This window comes from Ptychodera flava, chromosome 18 (assembly GCF_041260155.1).
Source record: "Ptychodera flava strain L36383 chromosome 18, AS_Pfla_20210202, whole genome shotgun sequence".
NCBI classification, from domain to species: Eukaryota; Metazoa; Hemichordata; class Enteropneusta; family Ptychoderidae; genus Ptychodera; species Ptychodera flava.
The window spans coordinates 27,993,928-28,014,636 of record NC_091945.1 but is presented as its reverse complement, the minus strand read 5'-3'; the positions used below and the strand labels follow the sequence as shown (position 1 = coordinate 28,014,636).

Below are 20,709 nucleotides of genomic sequence, written 5' to 3'. Positions count from 1 at the left end.
TGCGCAGAAGGAAAAATTGAGCAGGTTAATGGCATGTGCGGGAAGCTGAAAGCATCGATGATTGGCAATTCCTCGTGATGTCATATTGCAGTTTTTAAAATCAAATATAAATTGCTGAGTTAATCTAAAGTCACCTAACATCCTGCCGCAATCGTAACATACACTGAGAACTTCACTACAAGCAAGGCGACATGCATTGAGAATAGTACGCTTTTTCCATACTTCGCCAGATCTTCCGTGGCATTTTATTTCTGACACATAGACCAAGGAAACAGGATGAGAGGTGCGTTAGGTACAGTGTTGAAGACTGCTCGCAAGCCACTAGTATCTGTTAAACTCTATGGACACAGTACTCTACTTTAATTCAAACTTGTATACATGATATGTCTACTTCTCGCCAACGACGGAAAATTATCTATTAATTAGCATTGCAAGTACTTGAGCAATAGGGCTTACCTCTTCATCTGGACCGTACACATAACCGAACTCCTCCCTGGAGCGATTTTTGACCTGCTCCGAAAACTGTTTGAATTCATCGTTTTCGGGTTTGTAGAAAGACAAGATGAAGAGTGCTTCATAGGCTTTCTTGGCGTCCTCGTTTCTTCCGTCTGTGCTATTCCAAGAGAAGTCACCAAACATTGTCTTCTGCTTGAAGAACTCGATGCAGAAAAAGGCGTACTCGCCGTTGATAAGACCCAAATCATAGGCATGTAGCATGAATTTCCTTACGTGCTCCCCTCTGGCGGAAATGATGATTACTATTTTAAAAGAAGAAAAAAGGTTAATACTTATTATTTAATTTGGTTTAATCAATGATGATGATGATGATGATGATGATGATGATGATGATTATTCAGGTAATTGTGTTAATTGTGATTATAATGTTTTCTGAAATAAAGACAATGATTCAAATATTTATTCCGATTAGACGGGCATAGACAGGTACACTACAGGCAGCCATGCTCATGTGAAATGCGCACTTTCGATATGATGTTAAATAGCCATGACTAGATTCCGCCCTTGGATTGATATCGTAATTGACATCCAGCTCAGACAATTTCAACTGCAAATCTTTGCTGTGGGATCAGAACCATATCCATCACCAAGGGTCAATATACTCGATTTCTTCATTGTCATTATCGTTTGTCATCATCGTCGTTACCTGCCAAATTATTTGACAGCATCGTTACTGGGAGGTCTCCGTGAAACCTTTGAAATTTAGTAATTTCATGGCTGGTTTGTGGCATTAATGTATAAGAATTATAGGGTGCCTGTTATAATCAGTTGAATGCGGTTTTAATCTGTTGCGACACTCAATTAATTCCGTGCATTGTATTCTGATTTGAAACCTGTAGAAGTAATTTCCATCCGGCTGCATTCGTTTGCTGTTTTTAATAAATATGAACGAAAGTCCTTAACTTGTTAACACCTAGTTTTCCTAGTCTCTTCTCGTCTAGACTATTTTCCCTAAACTTAGTCTAGCTTATCTGTCTCTGGTAAGGTCCAATGTCTCTACGTCTATTAGTTAGTTTTTCGACCTCTGTGTTGACGCATTGTGTTAGTAGACTAAAACGATAATCTCGGCTCAATGCGGTTGTACACATGATTTGTTAAAATGTCCGTAACTTTATATAACGTTTTCGCTATATTTTCTAACAAAACGAGGACATTTGTTTGTTATTCTCTCTTCATAATGTTCAAAATACCTAGTATTAGCCATGCAAACACAACACGTATGCACAATCATGCAATCCTTAGAGATGAATTCTCGTCTGGACTAACAGTCAGTTATACAGGCTCCGTTGAAGTAGTTCAACATTGCTTTTTAATTCCAAAAATCCTGAAACTGTATTTAAAAGACAGAACGACAGTACTTTGAAACTTAACAAAAATACGGCTAATGAGAGTCACCTTGTAGATTAGTGACACTAAGAACATTCGGTCAGGCACATCAAAAATCCGCTGCATTCAATTGAATTGTCAAGTAACACTTGAGATGTATTAAACTGAAACTATTGTCGAGAAAACGTGAGCCTTGGTTCACTATGACGTTTCTACTTCACATTCGAAGCACATCACCTTCACTTTAACGCGCGGTTCGTGCTGTCAGACTAACTTGTGTTAGACTAGTGTACCAGGCGTTGATGGATTTATCACCCGCGTATCGCTCGCAGCGATAGAAGACACTTCCTTGGACGCACGTGAGACCGGAACAGGAAATGACGCACACTGGATTCACGTCAGACAAAATTCCACATCAGAAGGCCTGGACAGGATGTCCTTCAGAAACTATTAGTTGAAAAATACTTCGCATGCATTTTAGTTTCAATGCATAGTACCACAGTGATTACAGTAGAGATAAATTTGTGCCGAAAGGCATGTACTTTTGCTCCGTTATAATTGTGAAACATTAATATCCTGATGAGGGATACTTAAATATTCTATTATAAAAGTACAGTAATGCTGTCACCATTTGCATGTATTTTTTACGCGCTATTCAGTTTTTCTTCTAATAGGAGATGAAGTATCTTATCATTGAGCATTATCCTATATAATGCATCACAGCTGTTGTCAAAACCCGAATAGTCAAAACTATGTCGAGAACGTTTCATTTCCAGGCATATTCAAACACTCGCTCTTGCTTTAACTTTATCAAGGTTATTTACTTAGAAAATGGAAAAACAATCAGTGTAGAAAAAACGAGAACGAGACAAATAGAGACAATGATAAAATTGAGAAACCTGTCACTTTTTTGTTTAATTGTTTACGAGCTTTTCACCATTTTTCAATTAGGGTTGAAGTGTCTTATCATCGAGAATAATCATCCTTTATGCATCACAGATGTCAAAATATTAATAGTCCAAACCATGTTGAAAAAGCTTCTTGCCTAGCTAAAGATGCATACAAAAAGTATCTATGCACCTACCTACCTACCTACCCATCTACATGTATCAAACTATCCACCTTCCTATATACCAATACCTATCTTTACAAAGTAAAACAGGGGTTGTGATGCTAACAAATGTCCACACCGCTTTGTATGCTTTGCAAAGAATTCTAAACGCTGTAAAGATGAGCTCCTTATCAATGTACAAAAGAGTAGTGACAGCGGTAATCTGCCATCTTTTCCCTTCCTCATGAGTTGATAAAATTACCTGGCGCAAGAAATGTTGTCAGTTTGTGATCTAATTCGAAGTTATTTATATGATAAAGACATAAGAGCAATTCGTAACATTGTTTTTAAGATATTTCGTTGATGTTTGTCAATTTATTGATTTATCGATTGATGCTGTCTGTTTATAAAATGTATAGATTACTATCAGATTGTTGTCATCAAATATATTGAAACCAATATGTGTAGCTACATATGGTCTCGAATACCTACAATACCAACATGTACTACTTAGGTAGAGAAAGCCGTCCAGTTACGCAAACACTTCAACAAAATGACAAAATGCTGGCCCATTGATTATCATTAACATTTCAGAAAAAACACAAGAAATATGGAAAAAATTATGATATATCTAGTGTTGTTGGAAGTCAGTATGTTCCTTCCCTCAATATATATATATATATATATATATATATATGTATATATATATCAAAGGGGATCCGTTATAAAATTTTACCAGAGCTCAGCCTATCACCGTTACCTCCTAAGCTTTGTCGTCTCACCTAAACTAATTTCTAATTTTCTAATTTCATATATTATGGCATATGCAAGCTAAATTGTTTAGCCATGCGATCCAATAAGGTGACCAGATGAAAATTTATTTTAATTTTCTTCATTAGCAATGTCATTCTTCAGTGTCTACGTACCAGAACAGATTTTATCAAAATTTGGCACAAGCTCTTCAAGCTTAATCGCAAGCCTGTTATTCACGCCTGAACTGATACTGTTCATTTTTGGACAAACGGATGATGTAATGTAGTATCCATGATGTATGTATTAGTGTCACGATTAAAGCAAATGTGGCCGCCAGGCATGTGACCAGGGCATTACATGAATGCAGAGAGGATAGCATACGATTCATCATGTTCACTTCACGTCCATATCCTGTGTCTACTGCTGTTTTTCAGACATCGCTGAACTAGTGTCATCAAATCAAAAATTGGTTTCAAATCAGGGACTAGATTTGTTAATGGTCAGGGGACTGTGTGATTAACGATGACTTGTTTAAGAAGTACAGGGAATCGTAATATTACACCTAAGTAGTGTCTCAAGTGGTTTCTGTTGTAGTCTACAGGTTTATAATAGGAAAATAGCCATTACACCTATGGAGAAAGCACTTTATTCTCAAATTACAAACACCTGGAAAGAACATATTTTCAAGTGGCTAAATCAAAACCTGTTTTGAATTATCGATGAAAAGGAATCAAGACACCATTACTGCTATTGGGGACTCAAATATTGCGCACCCGGACGATTCTTCTTCAACTTAGCTTCAATTTGTTTTTATCCTTGTCCTTTAAAGAAACACGTTATCACGACTTGTCTTGTCATTCAGGATTACTGCATTTGACAAAGGTTCAGAGATAGGACCATAGTAGGTCAATTTTACAACAAGACCATGAGAGTCGAAGCAGTGAAATCGATGGTTGCTATCGACAAGATAAATAATAAATTTCACGTCCAGTACAACGAAATCATGAAATTTTGAATGAGCACGACCTCAGGTGACGTAAGGTATGGCATGACTTCACAGATATGCAGCAGCAAGGATTTCCTTCAAACGGCATCACTCGACTAAAAACGATCGCACAATGCAAAAGATAATCTCATTCATCTCAGTGACATCGTTGACAGACTTTTGATCACAACTATCTGCTTGCCATATCGCGACTAACTGCACTCACTTGTATGTCTCCAGTCTGGGTTTAAAGTGTCGGCTTCCAAAGTCAACGAATTAATACTTAGCCATACTTGATAAAAGCTTTCGGTAAAAACGTAAGCGTGTCTGCAAACGGAACACAGTATTTTCCAATCGCTGTTCATGAATTTAATTAATTCATCGAAAGAACGATTGAGAAAAGTCTCAAAAATTGTGCCAAGTCACGAATACTGGAGCAGAGTGCTAATTCTGTAATTTCTCCGATATTTGGTAAGATGTTAAGCTTACTTTTTCTGGTAATTCTACAGCCAAGACGGATGTAATACTTCTAGCTATCCTGTTTTCGAAAATTAACTTCCGTGATTTTCTTTTACAAAGTCACGTAACCTTTCACACATTTATCAAACGTAGACACATACTCAGGCAACATTATCGTCAATCTAATCCTAGACTGGAGATACTGCCTTTTTGGGCTAAGATTTTTGTGTATATTCATTCGAGAAAATATGAGCTACCAGCGATCAAAAATTAGGAGACATCTCATTTCAGTATTTTAAAGTTAAGCAGATATGATTTTAACGATGTATAAGCAACATTTCAGGACCGTATTGAAGAATGCAAGCGAACCTACAAAAATTCTTCCGTGAGTTCATGACTACATCCTTCGTGCAGTAAATGATAAAGGATGATTTCACTACCATTGATAAATATTTGGAACTTGCATCAAAGACTTAGCCGTTGGTAGGAAATGGCTACAGCTGTTATTTCTGTCAATGTGCCGATCATACAAAATAAATTAATATCTTTATGGTCATCACGTAACTTCCATTGTAAAGTAAAGGGTTTTTTGGTTCGTCCATGCGCGGTGTTGTGACTGCATGGTGCAAGTTTTTGGCTATGGGAAACCAAATGCGTTCACGGCGGTTCTAAGGTGGGCATAAATGTCATGGCTAGTGGAATTCAAACGCAGCAATCCTGAAATAGCGGGATGGACATTTGATATATTTGTATTTGAAGTTTCGTGAGGCAATATTAGGTAGTCATCTAATTCCTTAGCAGGCTCTAACACGGCCCGTCTATCTGAAATATTGAACAGGACCATCGTACTTATTTAGGTTGGGAGAGTAATTCACACATCTCGTCAACTTAGTCCTCATGGGTATATGCCACTCAAAAAATTCCGAGGCCATGCACATTGTGAAAAACTACCTGTTAAGACAAAGGATCAAAAATAATGAAAACTCTGCATAACGGTTTAAATTAAAACTAATGATTATCACCAACTACATCTCAATTTTGTTCTGCAGTGAAACCATACAATGTGTTGTTACAAATTATGGATTCGGTCAAGCTTGGAACCATCAGCCACTCTATTTTATGCTCGTTTCATGAACATAAAGACTACATAAATTCGCTTCCATTGAGTAAGATTCAACGACTCTCGCAAGCCAAGGGTGTCAAGCTCCTGCGCGCAACCGTTACAAAAGAGAGCGTGATTTGAATCTTTCTCCATTGTCAGAGGAATGGTGTTGATTTCTGAGGACCAGAGTCGGGTAATTTCGAAGCGGTTGCCATAACAACCGTTAACACCCCTCAACAACGTTGTAAAGGGATGCGAGCACAGGGACAACACCAAACAATAGAGAGCAAGAGAGAAGGAAAAAATTAGAGTATAATCCGGCTTTTGCAACTAGAGCTTGGTACAACTGTAGGACTTTTACAGACAGAGGCGAGAGACTGTTCTCTGTTTAAAAGATGTGGCAACTTTCTTCTTTGCTTCAGGCTGTTCTTACAACAGACAAAACCATCAAAGAAGTTTTGCTGCAAACGCTATTACACAAGTACGAAATGAAAGCAATATAAGCATGATCTTTGGTTGAAAATTGCCGACAGATGGTTATATCATTATTTGGCTTAAATAAGCGGTCAGCTGTACCACATATGGGGTATCCATTTTGAAATTCCTCAAGCTTATCCTCGGGTAAAATATGTCGTTGTTTCCTAAACGCTTCAAAGGAAATCAATGAGAATTGCATCACTATTCATCAATTTCTGACGGTGACGTTATGAAAATTAAGAAATATTTTATATTTTAGGAAGTACAGACGTTTTCATGTACATTTAAAGACGGACTATGCACGAGGTCCATTATTGCACTTCAAGAACATTTTGCAGGGTGTGTCTAGAAACTGCTTTTAAGTGTGTCGCTTTGCACGAGTGAAGGTAATACTGACATGTTTGTACGATATTTTCCCAGCCCCACTAACAAGTTCTGACGTGCACTTTTCCACAGGAGCCAAACGTATAAAAGTTACATTTTAAAAGCAAGCAAGAAGCACCAAACTACTACAATAGCATAAGTGTAGAGAAGATTGATCGAGGAGGCAAGAAGATTGATTGAGTAGGCAACTTTACGTACTGTCTTGAAGAAAAATATGGCACTGGAAGATTAGTAAAAAGCAGAAAAGAATGAATACAAATCGCTCACGGATATTTTCACTTAATCACAAACGTAAACTGTTCATTTCCCTTTAAGGTGTTTTAAAAGATTAGTCGCAAATCACGCCATCTTCCGTATGCCGTGAATGTAGATTAACAGTAATTTCTGAATCACTAGTTTGGTTTCCCTATCCGTTTTTATCGTGTTCTTTACCTTTTTCTCTTTTTAGTGTTGGAATGTTCAATCGGCGCTTGGTAACGATAATCGAGGATGGCCTGCTCTGTAACTTTGGACTCGGGTTCTATTTGAAAAATGCCATAAGATATACTCTGTACAGGAGACAATGAACAGGGATCCATTCCGGTTCAGATGATTCAAAAGGAGCGGGAAATGAAACATAATTTTATTTGTTGTTCAAAAGCACTATGAATCAAACGTTCAATAATAAAACTAATTTTGTTTTGAATATTTTGAATAAATACTTAATGTGCAAATGTAAATGGCATGTGTTTGCATTGCTGAAAGGGATGACTCCCGTTCGTTACTTTTGACAATTTGAGATGAAATACTAGCTTGTGATCGAGCGCCGTCGCCGCCGTCGTGCTTGTCAAGAAAAAAGAACAGCCAGAACACACTCGTGATTGACATTTAAACAGATTTCCTCACTTGTTCACCAGAGAAGCTCTAGCACTACTGGGAAATATTTGGGTAGATCGACAGATTTCCCAAACTTAGAAGAGCCCAGGATTTGAAGATGACGAGGGCGACGGGGAGGGCTTTACCTGAGGGACAATGACATCGTGAGCGAGGTAGAACGTTAAACAGGCAGACTGGCTGGAACCAATCTGAAATGAAATGCTTTTCGGAATTCTGTGACAAAAGTACAAGCAACCGCCGAGTAGACATGTGTTGCCTGCAAAATCCTCACAGACGCAGAGAGACAAAGATGTAAAGGCGACTTGACAAGTTGCCATGTAATTACAGCAGCGATAAGCCGGCGTTGCGGATGGAATGCTAGTAGACAAAGCCGTCTGAGATAAACACTTAGATTATTGGAGTAGAACAGGTGGGAATTGGCTTTTGCTTTTACAAACACGAAATGCATGACTTTCGCCACGACAACTTGGAGACTTACCTATCGGAAGAGTTGACATGCATGGTGTAACCCCCACCCGTGCCAAGTCACAGACCGCTATCACTGCATACCTCCAAGCAATACTTAAGATGTTTATACTCTGACTTCAAACTTTAAGAAACTAACTAAGTAATCTGGGCAGGCAAGAGACACTTTCGTTTACAACAAAACTAAAAAGTCCAAGTTGCATGCATTTCACATGCTTTCTTTCCAGAGGGATATCGTCACGAACGTCTATTTTCTCGGATGTTGTGTACGTAAAAACAAGTCTCAAAGATACTACACGCGCTTATTAATCTGATGATCACTCTGGAAGAATATGGCTTCCACTTGGTCAGACGTCTTATCTTATCCACTAACTAATTTGCTCTCTTGAAGGCAGTCGTTGATTTATCGTCGAGGAGAAACTTATGAGCTTTCCAAACACTTAGCCACTACTGACTCTATTATATGGAACATCCGTTTCCGTCGACGCGAAATAGCCTAAAGTCTCCTAAAAACTCTAAAACCTCCAACAAAGCCTGCTCTAATGAAATATAAACTTCGTAAGGATAACGTTTGAACGAAATAAAGAACCGGTGGATTAAATGAATAAGAGAGAGAGAGAGAGAGAGAGAGAGAGAGAGAGAGAGAGAGAGAGAGAGAGAGAGAGAGAGAGAGAGAGAGAGAGAGAGAGAGAGAGAAAAAGAGAGAGAAGAGAGAGAGACAGAAAGAGAGAGAGAGAGAGAGAGAGAGAGAGAGAGAAAAAGAGAGACAGACAAAAACAGATTCAGAGAGGAGAGAGGCGACAAAGAGAGTCTGCAGAAGACAGACAGAGAGAAGTTACACGGACAGAGATAGCTATGAACAGACAGGTGAAGAGACAAGGCAACACCATTGCCTTGGCCGAATATGATTCCATTTGGCTCAGCGATGTGAATATGGAAAGATCAACCAAATTAATTTACATGTCACTGCTTGCCTTAGATATGGGAATAATATATATGTATATCAAATGTTTGACTGAGAAGAGATAGACTGCATCTATGTATATCTTGAAAGCATCTAACTCCTTCCGAAAAGGCTTTGAAATAGGGTCGTGTTGACAATACCCAGATAAATGAAACCAAACCGAGCAATTCATTGCAACCTTTCATCATAGGATGCAGTCATCAAGCATAATCGATCGCGAGGTGCTTTTTAAATTCTGTATCTGTCCAAAGCTTCAGTTAATCCATTAATGTGATTATTCCGTGCAAACTAATTCTACGCTGCAGTAAGACGAGATAGAATCATTTTCGGCTTGTCTGGGCCGTTAAATTTCATACATCTTATATTTTGATGTTGTATCATTTTCATAGGGCAAAAAAAAGGATAATCGTTCTTATATGTGACAGTGTGCGATATCACGTAGTTTACTTTCGGTATTCTCCTTCAATGATATCTTTTAGACTGCAGCAAATTCAATTAGCGGTGGAATCTCGAGGAATCTCGATGTCATATGAAAGGTCAAGTTACGACACATCGCCATCACAACCAATTTCACTGTTTCCTGGAAACGTGAAATCTTGCTTCATCGCAACTGAGCAAACATTTTATGAAGATAAAGAAATGATCAAAGTTGCCGGCGAAAACATGAATAATATTATCATTGCTTTCCGTGTGAGCCCTGCGGACGACTGCAGATGTGTTGATCACTTCAAGCGGTGATGTGCAAATGACTGGCCATACAGTTGGCTTGTACATTGAGTCAATCCGTGTGAGTCTAAATCAATAGCAAAAATTCAGACATCCATCGTCTTAGGGTGACCACGTAATGCTCACTCAGCAGTGGAATTCATTCCGAACTTTGATGGAGCGTCGAGCGGTCGAAAACAATCGTATGGTAGCTTCTTCAAACCCTCAGGCGGTAGGGAGGTTTCTTTTTGACTTATTCGTTAAAGGTGTGCAAATGGATCGATGCCCCAGGCATGATTGCAAGACGTGCACTAGACGAGCTTGTTGAAATATTGCATTGGACTACTCGGGCGTCGACGCGTCGTCTGCATGCTGTTCAGGGTCGTACATTAAAATGCGCTTCGTTCAGTCAATTACAATTATTGCGGAACAGCAGACGATCGTGCGGATGCTGCATGCTTTCTCGTATAACCAAATTCTTAAGTTTTCGCTGAAAGTGATAGGCTAAGTCTTGAGGGAACATCGTATGTTTGAGAAGTAATACGTAACAAAGGAAGACAAAAATATCGCAATATTTGGTCATTCGTTGTTAATGTACTCTAGCTTTTAAAATGTTCTTGCTTAATCAATTATGTTACTGAACAAAATGTCGCAATAAAGAGACTGCTTTCTGTATTTATGAAAATTAGAGTGGCACCGCTCGCTGAAGCACAATATAATTATATGTCGTATTATCATTATAACTTGCCAAGTGTGACGTCGCTGACAAAAAATTGGAGTCTAATTCGTGTATCATGTTTCTCCACTTTGTCTTCAGAAGAAAGCAAAATGCCACTAAAATGTTGTACTTTGTCCCATCTCGTTTTAAGGGCTCGATAGTACGAGAGGGTCGCCTTTGCTCTTGTAAGGCATTTTCATCACAGAAGATTTAACCAGCATATTTTACAGCAAGAATGTCCCAAGTCAAATTTAAATGTCTATCTAATCCGTCGATTGCATTGAAAGCCATTATGAACATTGCCTTTCCATAACCAAATATATGCATGACGCAGATCATGATGAGGTTGCAAGGGTTATGCTGGATTCGACGATATGTTCGTGCTTTCTGGGAGATATGTAAAGCATTGCGTTTGTAATCCGGAAGCCACGTTAAACTGAGATAAATCTTAATAAGCGATCAGGACTTACCGAAAATTAAGACATAATTTTTAGAACGTAAACATGAAAAGTAAACTAAAAATTATTGGACGATAATAATCATAATGATAATAATAATAATGGTACGATTCACTGTATTTGTGTTTATTCAACTTTGTAGGCAACACCATGATAACTGTGATTTCTAACCAAAGGAGGACGGCTGTGTGGTGTTCAGGCGTACCACGCCCTGCAACTGTATTAACGCACATTGAGTTTTTTTAAGATTACCATCACATTAAGTTCAATATCTGTGTCGAACTGCGCGAATAATACGAACTACTAAACCATGGCGTAACCCTTTTCGAACGCCTATGGCATTCTGTTTCCAGCGTGTTCAAAGTCAGTAGTATTTCATTACGAGGTGTTTCTTATAGCTGAGGGTTATGCTACGATAACTCTGTAATTGTCATAGGTGTTCGTGAAGTGAGCTGTAAGTTTACCACAGGCTTTTATAGTCCTCTAGTTGGCTTCATTATACGACATCACGAATCATCGGATTAGTACGCCATGCGAACTACATGTCAACAATTTTAATGGTCATGTTCAAGTCTTATAATCAAGAGTATATAAATTCATCCCCCTCCTCTGTTTTTGTTAGAAGAATCGGGATTAGAGTATGTCTTGGAGCAACGAGGGGCAGGCTCTCAGTTTATTAGTTTTTCTGGCACAAAACAGATGCGAAGTTTGTTAGAGCAATAGCTGTGGATGCTATAAACGTTTTCTCCATATTTGATCTATTGAAGCAGGCTACAAGTGTTATCTTGCAAAACTAGGTCATCACCGAACGCCTTACTCCAGTAATTGCCATGATTGAACGCAAATAGCTCAGTGTGAAAGATTTCAGTTCGCATTATCGATTCTGTTCATTTTAACCGAAGGAGCACTATCTAATGGATAACCTACTTCGATAATATCTGACGCATAAAGCTGGCCGTGTCTCCGAAAACTCGAAGTAGAAAATAGGCAAATTTAGAGATATTCAAAGTTAATCGAATGGCTGCAGAAGGTTGACAGAGTAGTGCAGATTATTTCCAAAGTTAACTCGTGAGCCGATACAACATCCATCGTGCGTTTAGACATGCCATGTTTTATCCATTTTATCAAGGAATGAATTCCTGGGAATGTTGATCAGTTTTCCAATAATGTAGCCGGATTCAGCTTCGGACCTTCCTGCAACATTGCAATACATTGTTTTAAAGAAGATAGCGTCATAATTCACGCCCATCATTCCCCAATTGGCTGTCGTATTGTACCTCAGGGGTGCATTAATTGGAGTGTGTTAAACGTGACACGGATTTGGGGTTTTCCGAACACATTAGCGGATGGTCATAACCTGACGAAAACATTCATTTTTTCAGAGGTTGCTGGGACTCGTTTCGTAGATACCACACTTGTATGCTGACTGAAACGTAGAATCTTATTTTCCCCTATGCTTTTTTGAACAAATGATGCTGGGACGGCTTGCTCCTTTCGTCAATATATATAGAGATTGTAAATCTTCAGCTAGATAGCTAAAAGAAATATGAACTGCTCAGAAATTGCTACTTTTGGCCTCTTTCCGTAGCTGAACAAGACGGCTCTTCCGATGCTAAATTTCTATATTCCGCCGATCGTCGTCTACAATGTCCTGTATGTGTTGAGGGGTTTTACTATCTCTGAAAACTATCACAATTAGTGGAACACTAGCTTTTACTCGGCGTGCGATGAAAAGTAGACGATGACCAAGAAAAACGCTAATGACTGAATTCACGGATTTTGAAGAATTATCTCAATGGCTTACGAGAAAGGTTTAGATATCGCGCCGCAATCCTGTAATGGTAAATTAGTGCAATCGAATAACTACTCAACAGCTAGAAATAGTATAGTATTTCTCTTTTCACGAAAAGCCTTGCTTACTATAAGATATCCGCTTTTAGCTCTGAAAGTGGTTAAATGGATCAAACATGGATCAAAAAGGGAGACGTTAACAAAGTACACAACATAAAAAATAAGGAAATTGTTATTCAAAGAATGGCTGCTTTCCAGTCTTGAAACGTGTGGAGTGTCCAAACTGAATGTCAAAACGTTGTCTAGCTGAAATGGTCTGCACACATTCGACTTTTACCGGCTATCGAATATAGTTCTACAATCTGCAGTGCATAGACTTGCGGCCTAGTTCGAATGCTTAATGAAAGGACCAATGGCGGCTCGGGTAATGATATTATATGAGCAAAAACTGAATGAACGCATGAATTTTGTTTTTAATACGGACACATAATTTATAGAATCTTCGAGATATAGGAAACATGTACATACGAGTACGGTTTGGGATTGGAGACTACAAAGACGAGAATTCAGTCTATATTTCGAGAAAGAATTAACGTAGTAACGCCTCAAAAACTGAAAGACAAACTCTGCCCAAACTTTCAAGTTGAAACTTTTAGCCTTTCTTTTACAAAGTCAAGAATGAAAATCAGGGGTTACCAGGCAAATTTAGGTACTAGGAAACAAATTATACAACATTTACCGTCCGATATTTGAAATTCAATATGGCCGTCGTCCCTGTGTTAACTCTATAGGGGAAAGTACAATTTTCGGTTTTCGAAAAACTAAGACTGTAAAACTTTATCTCGCTCCAAGAGCTTTACAGTGACCCCCCCCCCCTCCACGATTGGTACTAACACCAGAAAATTGTTGAACAAATTGAAAGACCGAATATCTATCCCAAGTCGCATTCTACCGTAAGGCATCACATTTTCGAGTATATTGCGCTCAGTTAATTTTACATGTGTACATAAGCATGTCATCTATAGGTCTCTATAAGAAGAAATAAATTGAAATTCCTCGTTTTAACGAAGATTTGTTTGTCAGTAAGTCACGGTTACCACGGTTACATGATCACAGATAATAATATGAGCTGAGGAACTGTAGTGTCCTCGTCGTTTTTGCGAATCGTGTAATTTTACAATGGTGTTGTTACAAACACTGTGGCATGCCTATGTAAAATAAAAACTACTCTTATTTGACATATACGTTCGTACTCACTGCGACCTATCTGAGTTACTTCTCTCAGAGTTTGAATGGTGATGGTGCTACTATTGAAATATCGAAATTCGTTGATGGTCAGGTTTTTCTTCAATGCGGCATCGCGGAACGACACGGCCGGCTGTTCAAATAAATTGGCGGCCGCGCTGATGTTTTGCTCCACAAGAATCACTACCTTGTTCCACCCGAACTTTTCGGCGATAGCGACTATGAATCCGCCGAGCTGGCCGAAGGTGCCGAACGTTCGGATCATGGTCTCGTAGCGATACTTCTTAACCAGAAACATGTCATCGGGGCAGCTGCTGCACATATAGGCCGTGTTCCACACCATTGACAGTTTGCCAATGGGTTCGGCTTCAACCGAGTACACCGGTCCAAAGAAAGCAGTGTATCGCTCCTTCTCCCGAAGGGTCAGGATTTTTTCCATTGTCCTGATTTCGTATCCTGAGCAATTATATAACGTGTGCGCGAGCAGGTGACCGGGTAGGAGAGTCACGTCACGGTTTACCTTCTCCAACGCTATGTAATACGCTGCCCCAGTTCGTCCTTTGCTGTACGGGGTGTTCCAGTCGGACAGCGACAGAAGGATGTGAAATTCGTCGCTGAAAGCGTAAGGGACTGTCAGAACAATCAAAACAGTCAGGGAAACCATTCTTGTACGATGAAGACATTCTAACATCAGTTGAGTTGACTTTACGATAATACACGAATTGCAGTTATCTTGATACATCGCCTGGAGGGACTTGATTTAAGCAGGCAATAGGCAAGCACAACGCGTCTCTTAGCAGTGAAATTTTCGATCTGGAATCTATTAGATGGACTGGATGAAGAGGGGCGCACTCTATACAAGCAGTATATGATCTCCGTATAAGAAACACGGGGAGAGAGATGTGTAAACGTATGGAACCTTGCCGTAAAACAGCGCTCTATTTATCTTATGACACTACTGAAAAAAGCATTGGTTAGTTCCCAGACATTACTTTAAGCGTTGATATAGTGGCCAATCATAGGCGCGTTTAAGGATAATGATAATGGTAGCAGCGTAACATGCAATAACAAGATACCGGAAAGTTGCAGTTTCTGGTAACGCGAGATCCTCCACAAATCTCGCAAGACTGAAATGGTCATACATAGTCTGAGCCCTATCTTGAATGGATGCCACTGAAAAGAGGGCGCATTATCCAATTTCACCACAACTTGTGAAATAGTAGAAGATCAGCACATTTGTCTGCGTCAATAATACTGCCTATCATGGTAAAAATGCATGATCATGCTAGCATTATGTATGTGAGAAACCCATTTTTTAACATAAAGTTAACATAAGCTTACTCCTAATTTGCCAGTGATGTATAGAGCAGTGTTAGAATAATTTTCATAGTCTCAGTCTATTCCAGCATCAGCCATGACGTAATATTATAACTCCCATACAGTTGTAGATTTCAATAAAGAGATAAACGAGATAAACTATGTGTGCACCAACAAACTTTTTTCCTTTCCCTCCCTTCGAACCATTTGCCGTTTTAACGTGCTTTGTCCTATGCAAGACCCCGTGTGACCATATGTTCCTACCTTCCCTTCATCTCATAAACTAGGTTGTTGTCATTCTAGGGGATTTAATCTCGTTCATTTAGTTTTCAGCCTCCACTAAGTGGCAAAATTAGTTTAAACACAATTAGTTTAAACGTACACACCAGCATTCCTACGTGCTTCAATAAATCATACATGATTTGAGAGGACGTATACAACTCGTCACGAACAGGGAACAGAAATATCGGTTTCGATTTTCAAACTATAATTTACATTGAAAATTATGAGAATGTATAGTGTTATAAGCAATGTGGGATAATAAGACAGTAATGTTATACAGATCAACTCTACGGATATAAAGTATAAATAAATTTTAAAAAGTGATATATCGAGCTTACTCTAACAAGCATCTCGATTTTAACGCTCTTTCTACTGTCGTCTGTTCTGAAAGAAGCACAATTACTGTCTATATAAATTCATTTTACAATTTAGTAACTGTGTGTCTCTCGGAGAAAAAACGTGGACATCGTCGCTTTATTTTGAGGAGGTACAAATGTCATTCAACCAAATAGAACAAAGACTGATTTTCTCCTGGTATAAGCTACTGTTCAGTAATATAGTTTCAACTTTTGCATTGTTTATTCCTTTATGATAGACTCATATTACCGTCTGGCTGATAATTTCACATGACAGTGTTGACAACACCTCGATTTAGACCATATGTTTAGTTCGTCTAATGCCAACAGGTCAACGCAAACCACAGTATATATCCCGATGACTGAAATTAACACGATTGGAACTAATTTGGGAAAATTGGATGAGAGTTATTATTAGAAAAATGTAACGAAATCGAAATTTTTACAGCTGAAATTTTACAAAATGATAGAATAGTGTAAATTTGAAATATTGTTCTCATCGGACAAAACAACGAAAACACAACGATTATTGCATACCTCTTTCATAGGATTCATTTTTATGAAAATAAGTTCATTTTTGTGTAAATGTACTGAAGAAACGAGGCAAAATGCTTAAAATTTCTCTAATTGACGAATTTTGAGTCAGGGCACTTTTGAAATGCCCCTGACTTTTTCATGAATTTAAGGCTTCATAAACATAAAATTGAGTCAGGGCACATTTTAAAAGACCCTGACTGACTTAACTGTAAATCAATCGAAAAGCTCCATTTCGGTCGAGGAAAAATGACAAACTGACATTATTAGTAGTGTTTCAGTAATGAAGAAACTACAGACAAACTCTCATATTTTCATCCAAATGTGAATATTGTTCATATGTTTTGAACAAAATTGCATTAGATACTATCATGCACTGATTCTTACTCATAAGATTTCAACAGCATCGCAAATTGTGTATAAAATTTTAAAGATGGTAAGCAAATATGGTGTAAAATTAGAGAAATTTCTAAAATTCTTGAGAAATTCTGCAATCCAATTATCCCAATTTAGTTCCAATCGTGTTAATTCCTAAAATATGCACTTGAGCTAATAATGAGGGTATCACTCTCAGGAAACTTTCAAAGATGTCAGATTTCGACTTTTTTAAAAATCATCTCAACAACTATTTGTTAGCATAACGAATACGGGAAATATTAATTCATAGAGGTAATTATCTTTAATATTTGAATCTTTGAGCGCCAAATCAATTTTTTGTCACCCTTATAAAATATACCTCAGTCAATTTTTGTCAGATTTTTGCCAAAAATTTGATAAAAAACTGAGGCCAATGAAATGTTGTGCTCATTTGGTCCAAAATTATCAGAAAAATTACAGAAAAGTTCATTGGAAAAAATACAGCATTCAAAGGATTAATGTTCAAATTTAAAACTACGCAAAGGGGTTGGAAGTTACAGGTGTCTGGCTACCTTTGCCTTTTTTTTCTTTTGAACAAGTTGAATCGGAAAGGGACGAATAGGAAGAGGATGAGCTGTTCAAAGGTTCAGGTTACCTTTGCCTTTTTGATAACTAAATAGTTGAATGACATTTTCTTGGTCACATCATTAACTATTCGAGGCTGCAGTTTGAAAGTGGAATGGAATTATTCGGTCCATCTGGTCTATGGATGACTTCATTTATATAAATGGATATTGCAGGCCAACGACGTCATCACGAGTGCTTAGTTGCGGGTTTTAATTTCGTAATCTTTTGTTTCCCGTCGGTAAATCCTTTCATATGCATATGATTACTCCCCGTGAGTGTGTAATGGCTACCCTGTGGTTCGGTTCTATCCAGAGTAGATTTGAAGCTGCAGACCCCTGCCCTCCTCCGGTATAATGTGATTAAGCCGACTGGAGTCCCACTGTGGGGGCAAGAGCCTGCGTTCCAGGGGAGCGTCTCCTTCGGTTACAGTCAAACAGAGAGTGGATATTTCGTACGAGTGTAATAAATCAATTGACTTATCTGTTTAGGCCTACATTCCTGGAACAGCAGTATAATTTGCCGAACATCGGAGATGGGGAGTCCACTTTTAATTGTTAGATATTAGCTACAATGGTCATCCGTGGTGGTTCAAATGATATAACGGCTCTTCATGAATACTTTAACCTCGAGTTAAGTCATCGTTGGATGATAAATCGTCAAGGTAATCTTAAATTCATCTTCCATACAGCATGGAACTCAACTGAATGTAAAGATATTTATCACACTGGTACTTCGCCATAAACTTCAATATATGGTCAATGCTCTAGTTCCTCATCTTTCTGTCCTATTTATGGTTTGCGCTGCAAAAACCATGAGACAATGATATAAAGTTGCGTTCAAAAGGTCGATTTAATGATGTTTTGGATTGTAATGCAATACACAACAGATAAAATTTCTTCTCTCAACTTTCATTTACGATTTTTTTCGATGTCGGGGTAAATTCATTATAATGATCTCTTCCACACAAAATACTTGGGGTATCGACATCGGGGACTTAATTTTATCAATTATTGATTACAGTACGCTAAGGTCACATATTTTTCAAAAGTACGCTCAATTACCTAGCCGGCGGCATTACACTAGACCAAGTGCAGAGGTTATAGAAAGGTCAATCAATGGGACAAAGTCGGCCATTTTTCATGAATTTTGTTTGATACGAGATACTATTTATATCGTTTGACATGTTGAAAGATACTGAATGAATGGGTGACCATGCATATATTCGACCCCGGTTTTACACAAATTAAATGAAACCATTGCAAAAATGAATTAATGGTCATGACCATTAATTCATTGTCGCGATGGTTTCATGTATCGTTTCTAAAACCGGGGTCGAATATATGCATGGTCACCCATTCATTCAGTATCTTTCAACATGTCAAACAATATAAGTAGTGTCTTGCATCAAACAAAATTCATGAAAAATGGCTGACCTTGTCCCTTTCACTTACGCTTTCACAAATGATATTTTCTGTCTCATGGCAAGCGAATCATTTTTTACAGAAGCTAATTTCTTGTACCTTATAAAATCTAAGACAGGTCTAATATTGTGATACAGAGATGTTACTCAATTATACGTGTAATATATAAAAGATTACGATCAGGCGACTGCGCAATTAGTACATGACATATCACGAAAAGTGTTATTTCAGCTATTGTATGGCTAAACTCAATCTTTCCCCTATACAAAGGGTAGGACATCGATGACTGTTTTCTCCTGACGATGTAGGATATTTCCGAGGTCGATGCTGTGATTTTTATTGAATTACAGGGGACTGTTATGCTGTATGAATCATTTCAACATGTGCCACGTTAGTTAATATTGTGTCTTTCAATATGACAAATGCAGTTAGTGTTTAAGTAAACCATCAATGTGAGCAATTTTTCTGAAAATACAAGATGTCATGGCCTCGGTTGTGTTGACGTTTAATGTAGTCTCAGGTCAATGCCTTTCATTGTTATTACCATTGAAATGAGATGAATTGTGATTTAAGCATATTTACACTTTTCAACAACACTATGCAGACTGACATACTACAGAAAATGCATAAAAACATAAAAAGGTTTGGGGCAAGACATTGTTTTTATATAAGGCTAATGAATTTAGTCGTTTTTGTACTTAGAATTTCTACTGGCAGTTTCTGAAAGAACGTTCAACCAGACATATTTATCGTTTCAATCACTCCAAAACGAAGGCGTTGTTCCTATTTGAGATGTCTATAAAAACAAATATAACCGTAATGGCCACGCATATCTACGTGGAAATAACGTACAGTGTACATCTCGACTGAAAAAAGATGTTGGTTGTTCCATTTTTTAGATTAAGCGTCCGAGTTAGATAACACTTAATCTATATTCATCTTTTGCTCCAAGTTATGAAGTGGTCAGTGAAGCGTATAATTGACATTTCGAAATTATCAAGGAAAAGAGAAGGCCGTTTTCTCCTGCCTGTCTGTTTTCATTAACACTTTCCGATGGATTTTACTGCTATAACGATACAATTTAAACCCTTTGTGAATACGGCATAAGTGCTAGCACTGACAGTCTCAATGTACAAGCACCACATCTTTATGTCAGAGTCTACTGTGTTCATTGCCTTGCAATAAGAGCGAAATGACTGAATGCCGGTGGCATCAACACCGAAATTGTCCGGTGAGTTGAATTACTCGCCGTCAACTGCAAGAAATAGCAAAACACCTCTTTAAATGCAATGGTTGATTCCATGATTCAATGACCAATTTCTTATAAACCCTTGATGACAACTTAGTTCAATCCCTTTTTTATCAACACAGCACCAGATAATCATGCATAATTCACGAAGGAAAACTAATTTAATTGAGGAGTTTAGAAAGTTCAATATGACTTCTTCACTGAAAACAAACAAACAATGTTACGGTCACATTTCCTCTTTAGCCGACAACGAGACAGTCTTAACCTGTCGGATAGTGATTAACTGCAGAG

At 38.1% G+C, this 20,709-nt stretch overlaps 1 protein-coding gene across 2 annotated transcripts in view; it reads right to left on the bottom strand.

The window, feature by feature from the left end:
* LOC139117299 (atrial natriuretic peptide receptor 1-like) overlaps nucleotides 1-20,709 on the bottom strand; it is a 120,624-nt gene that overhangs the window by 24,223 nt on the left and 75,692 nt on the right. For both annotated transcript variants that reach the window (XM_070680282.1, XM_070680281.1), the window contains exon 2: nucleotides 457-758. In XM_070680282.1, coding sequence (XP_070536383.1) covers nucleotides 457-758 — 302 coding nt within the window. The remainder of the gene's footprint in view (nucleotides 1-456; nucleotides 759-20,709) is intronic.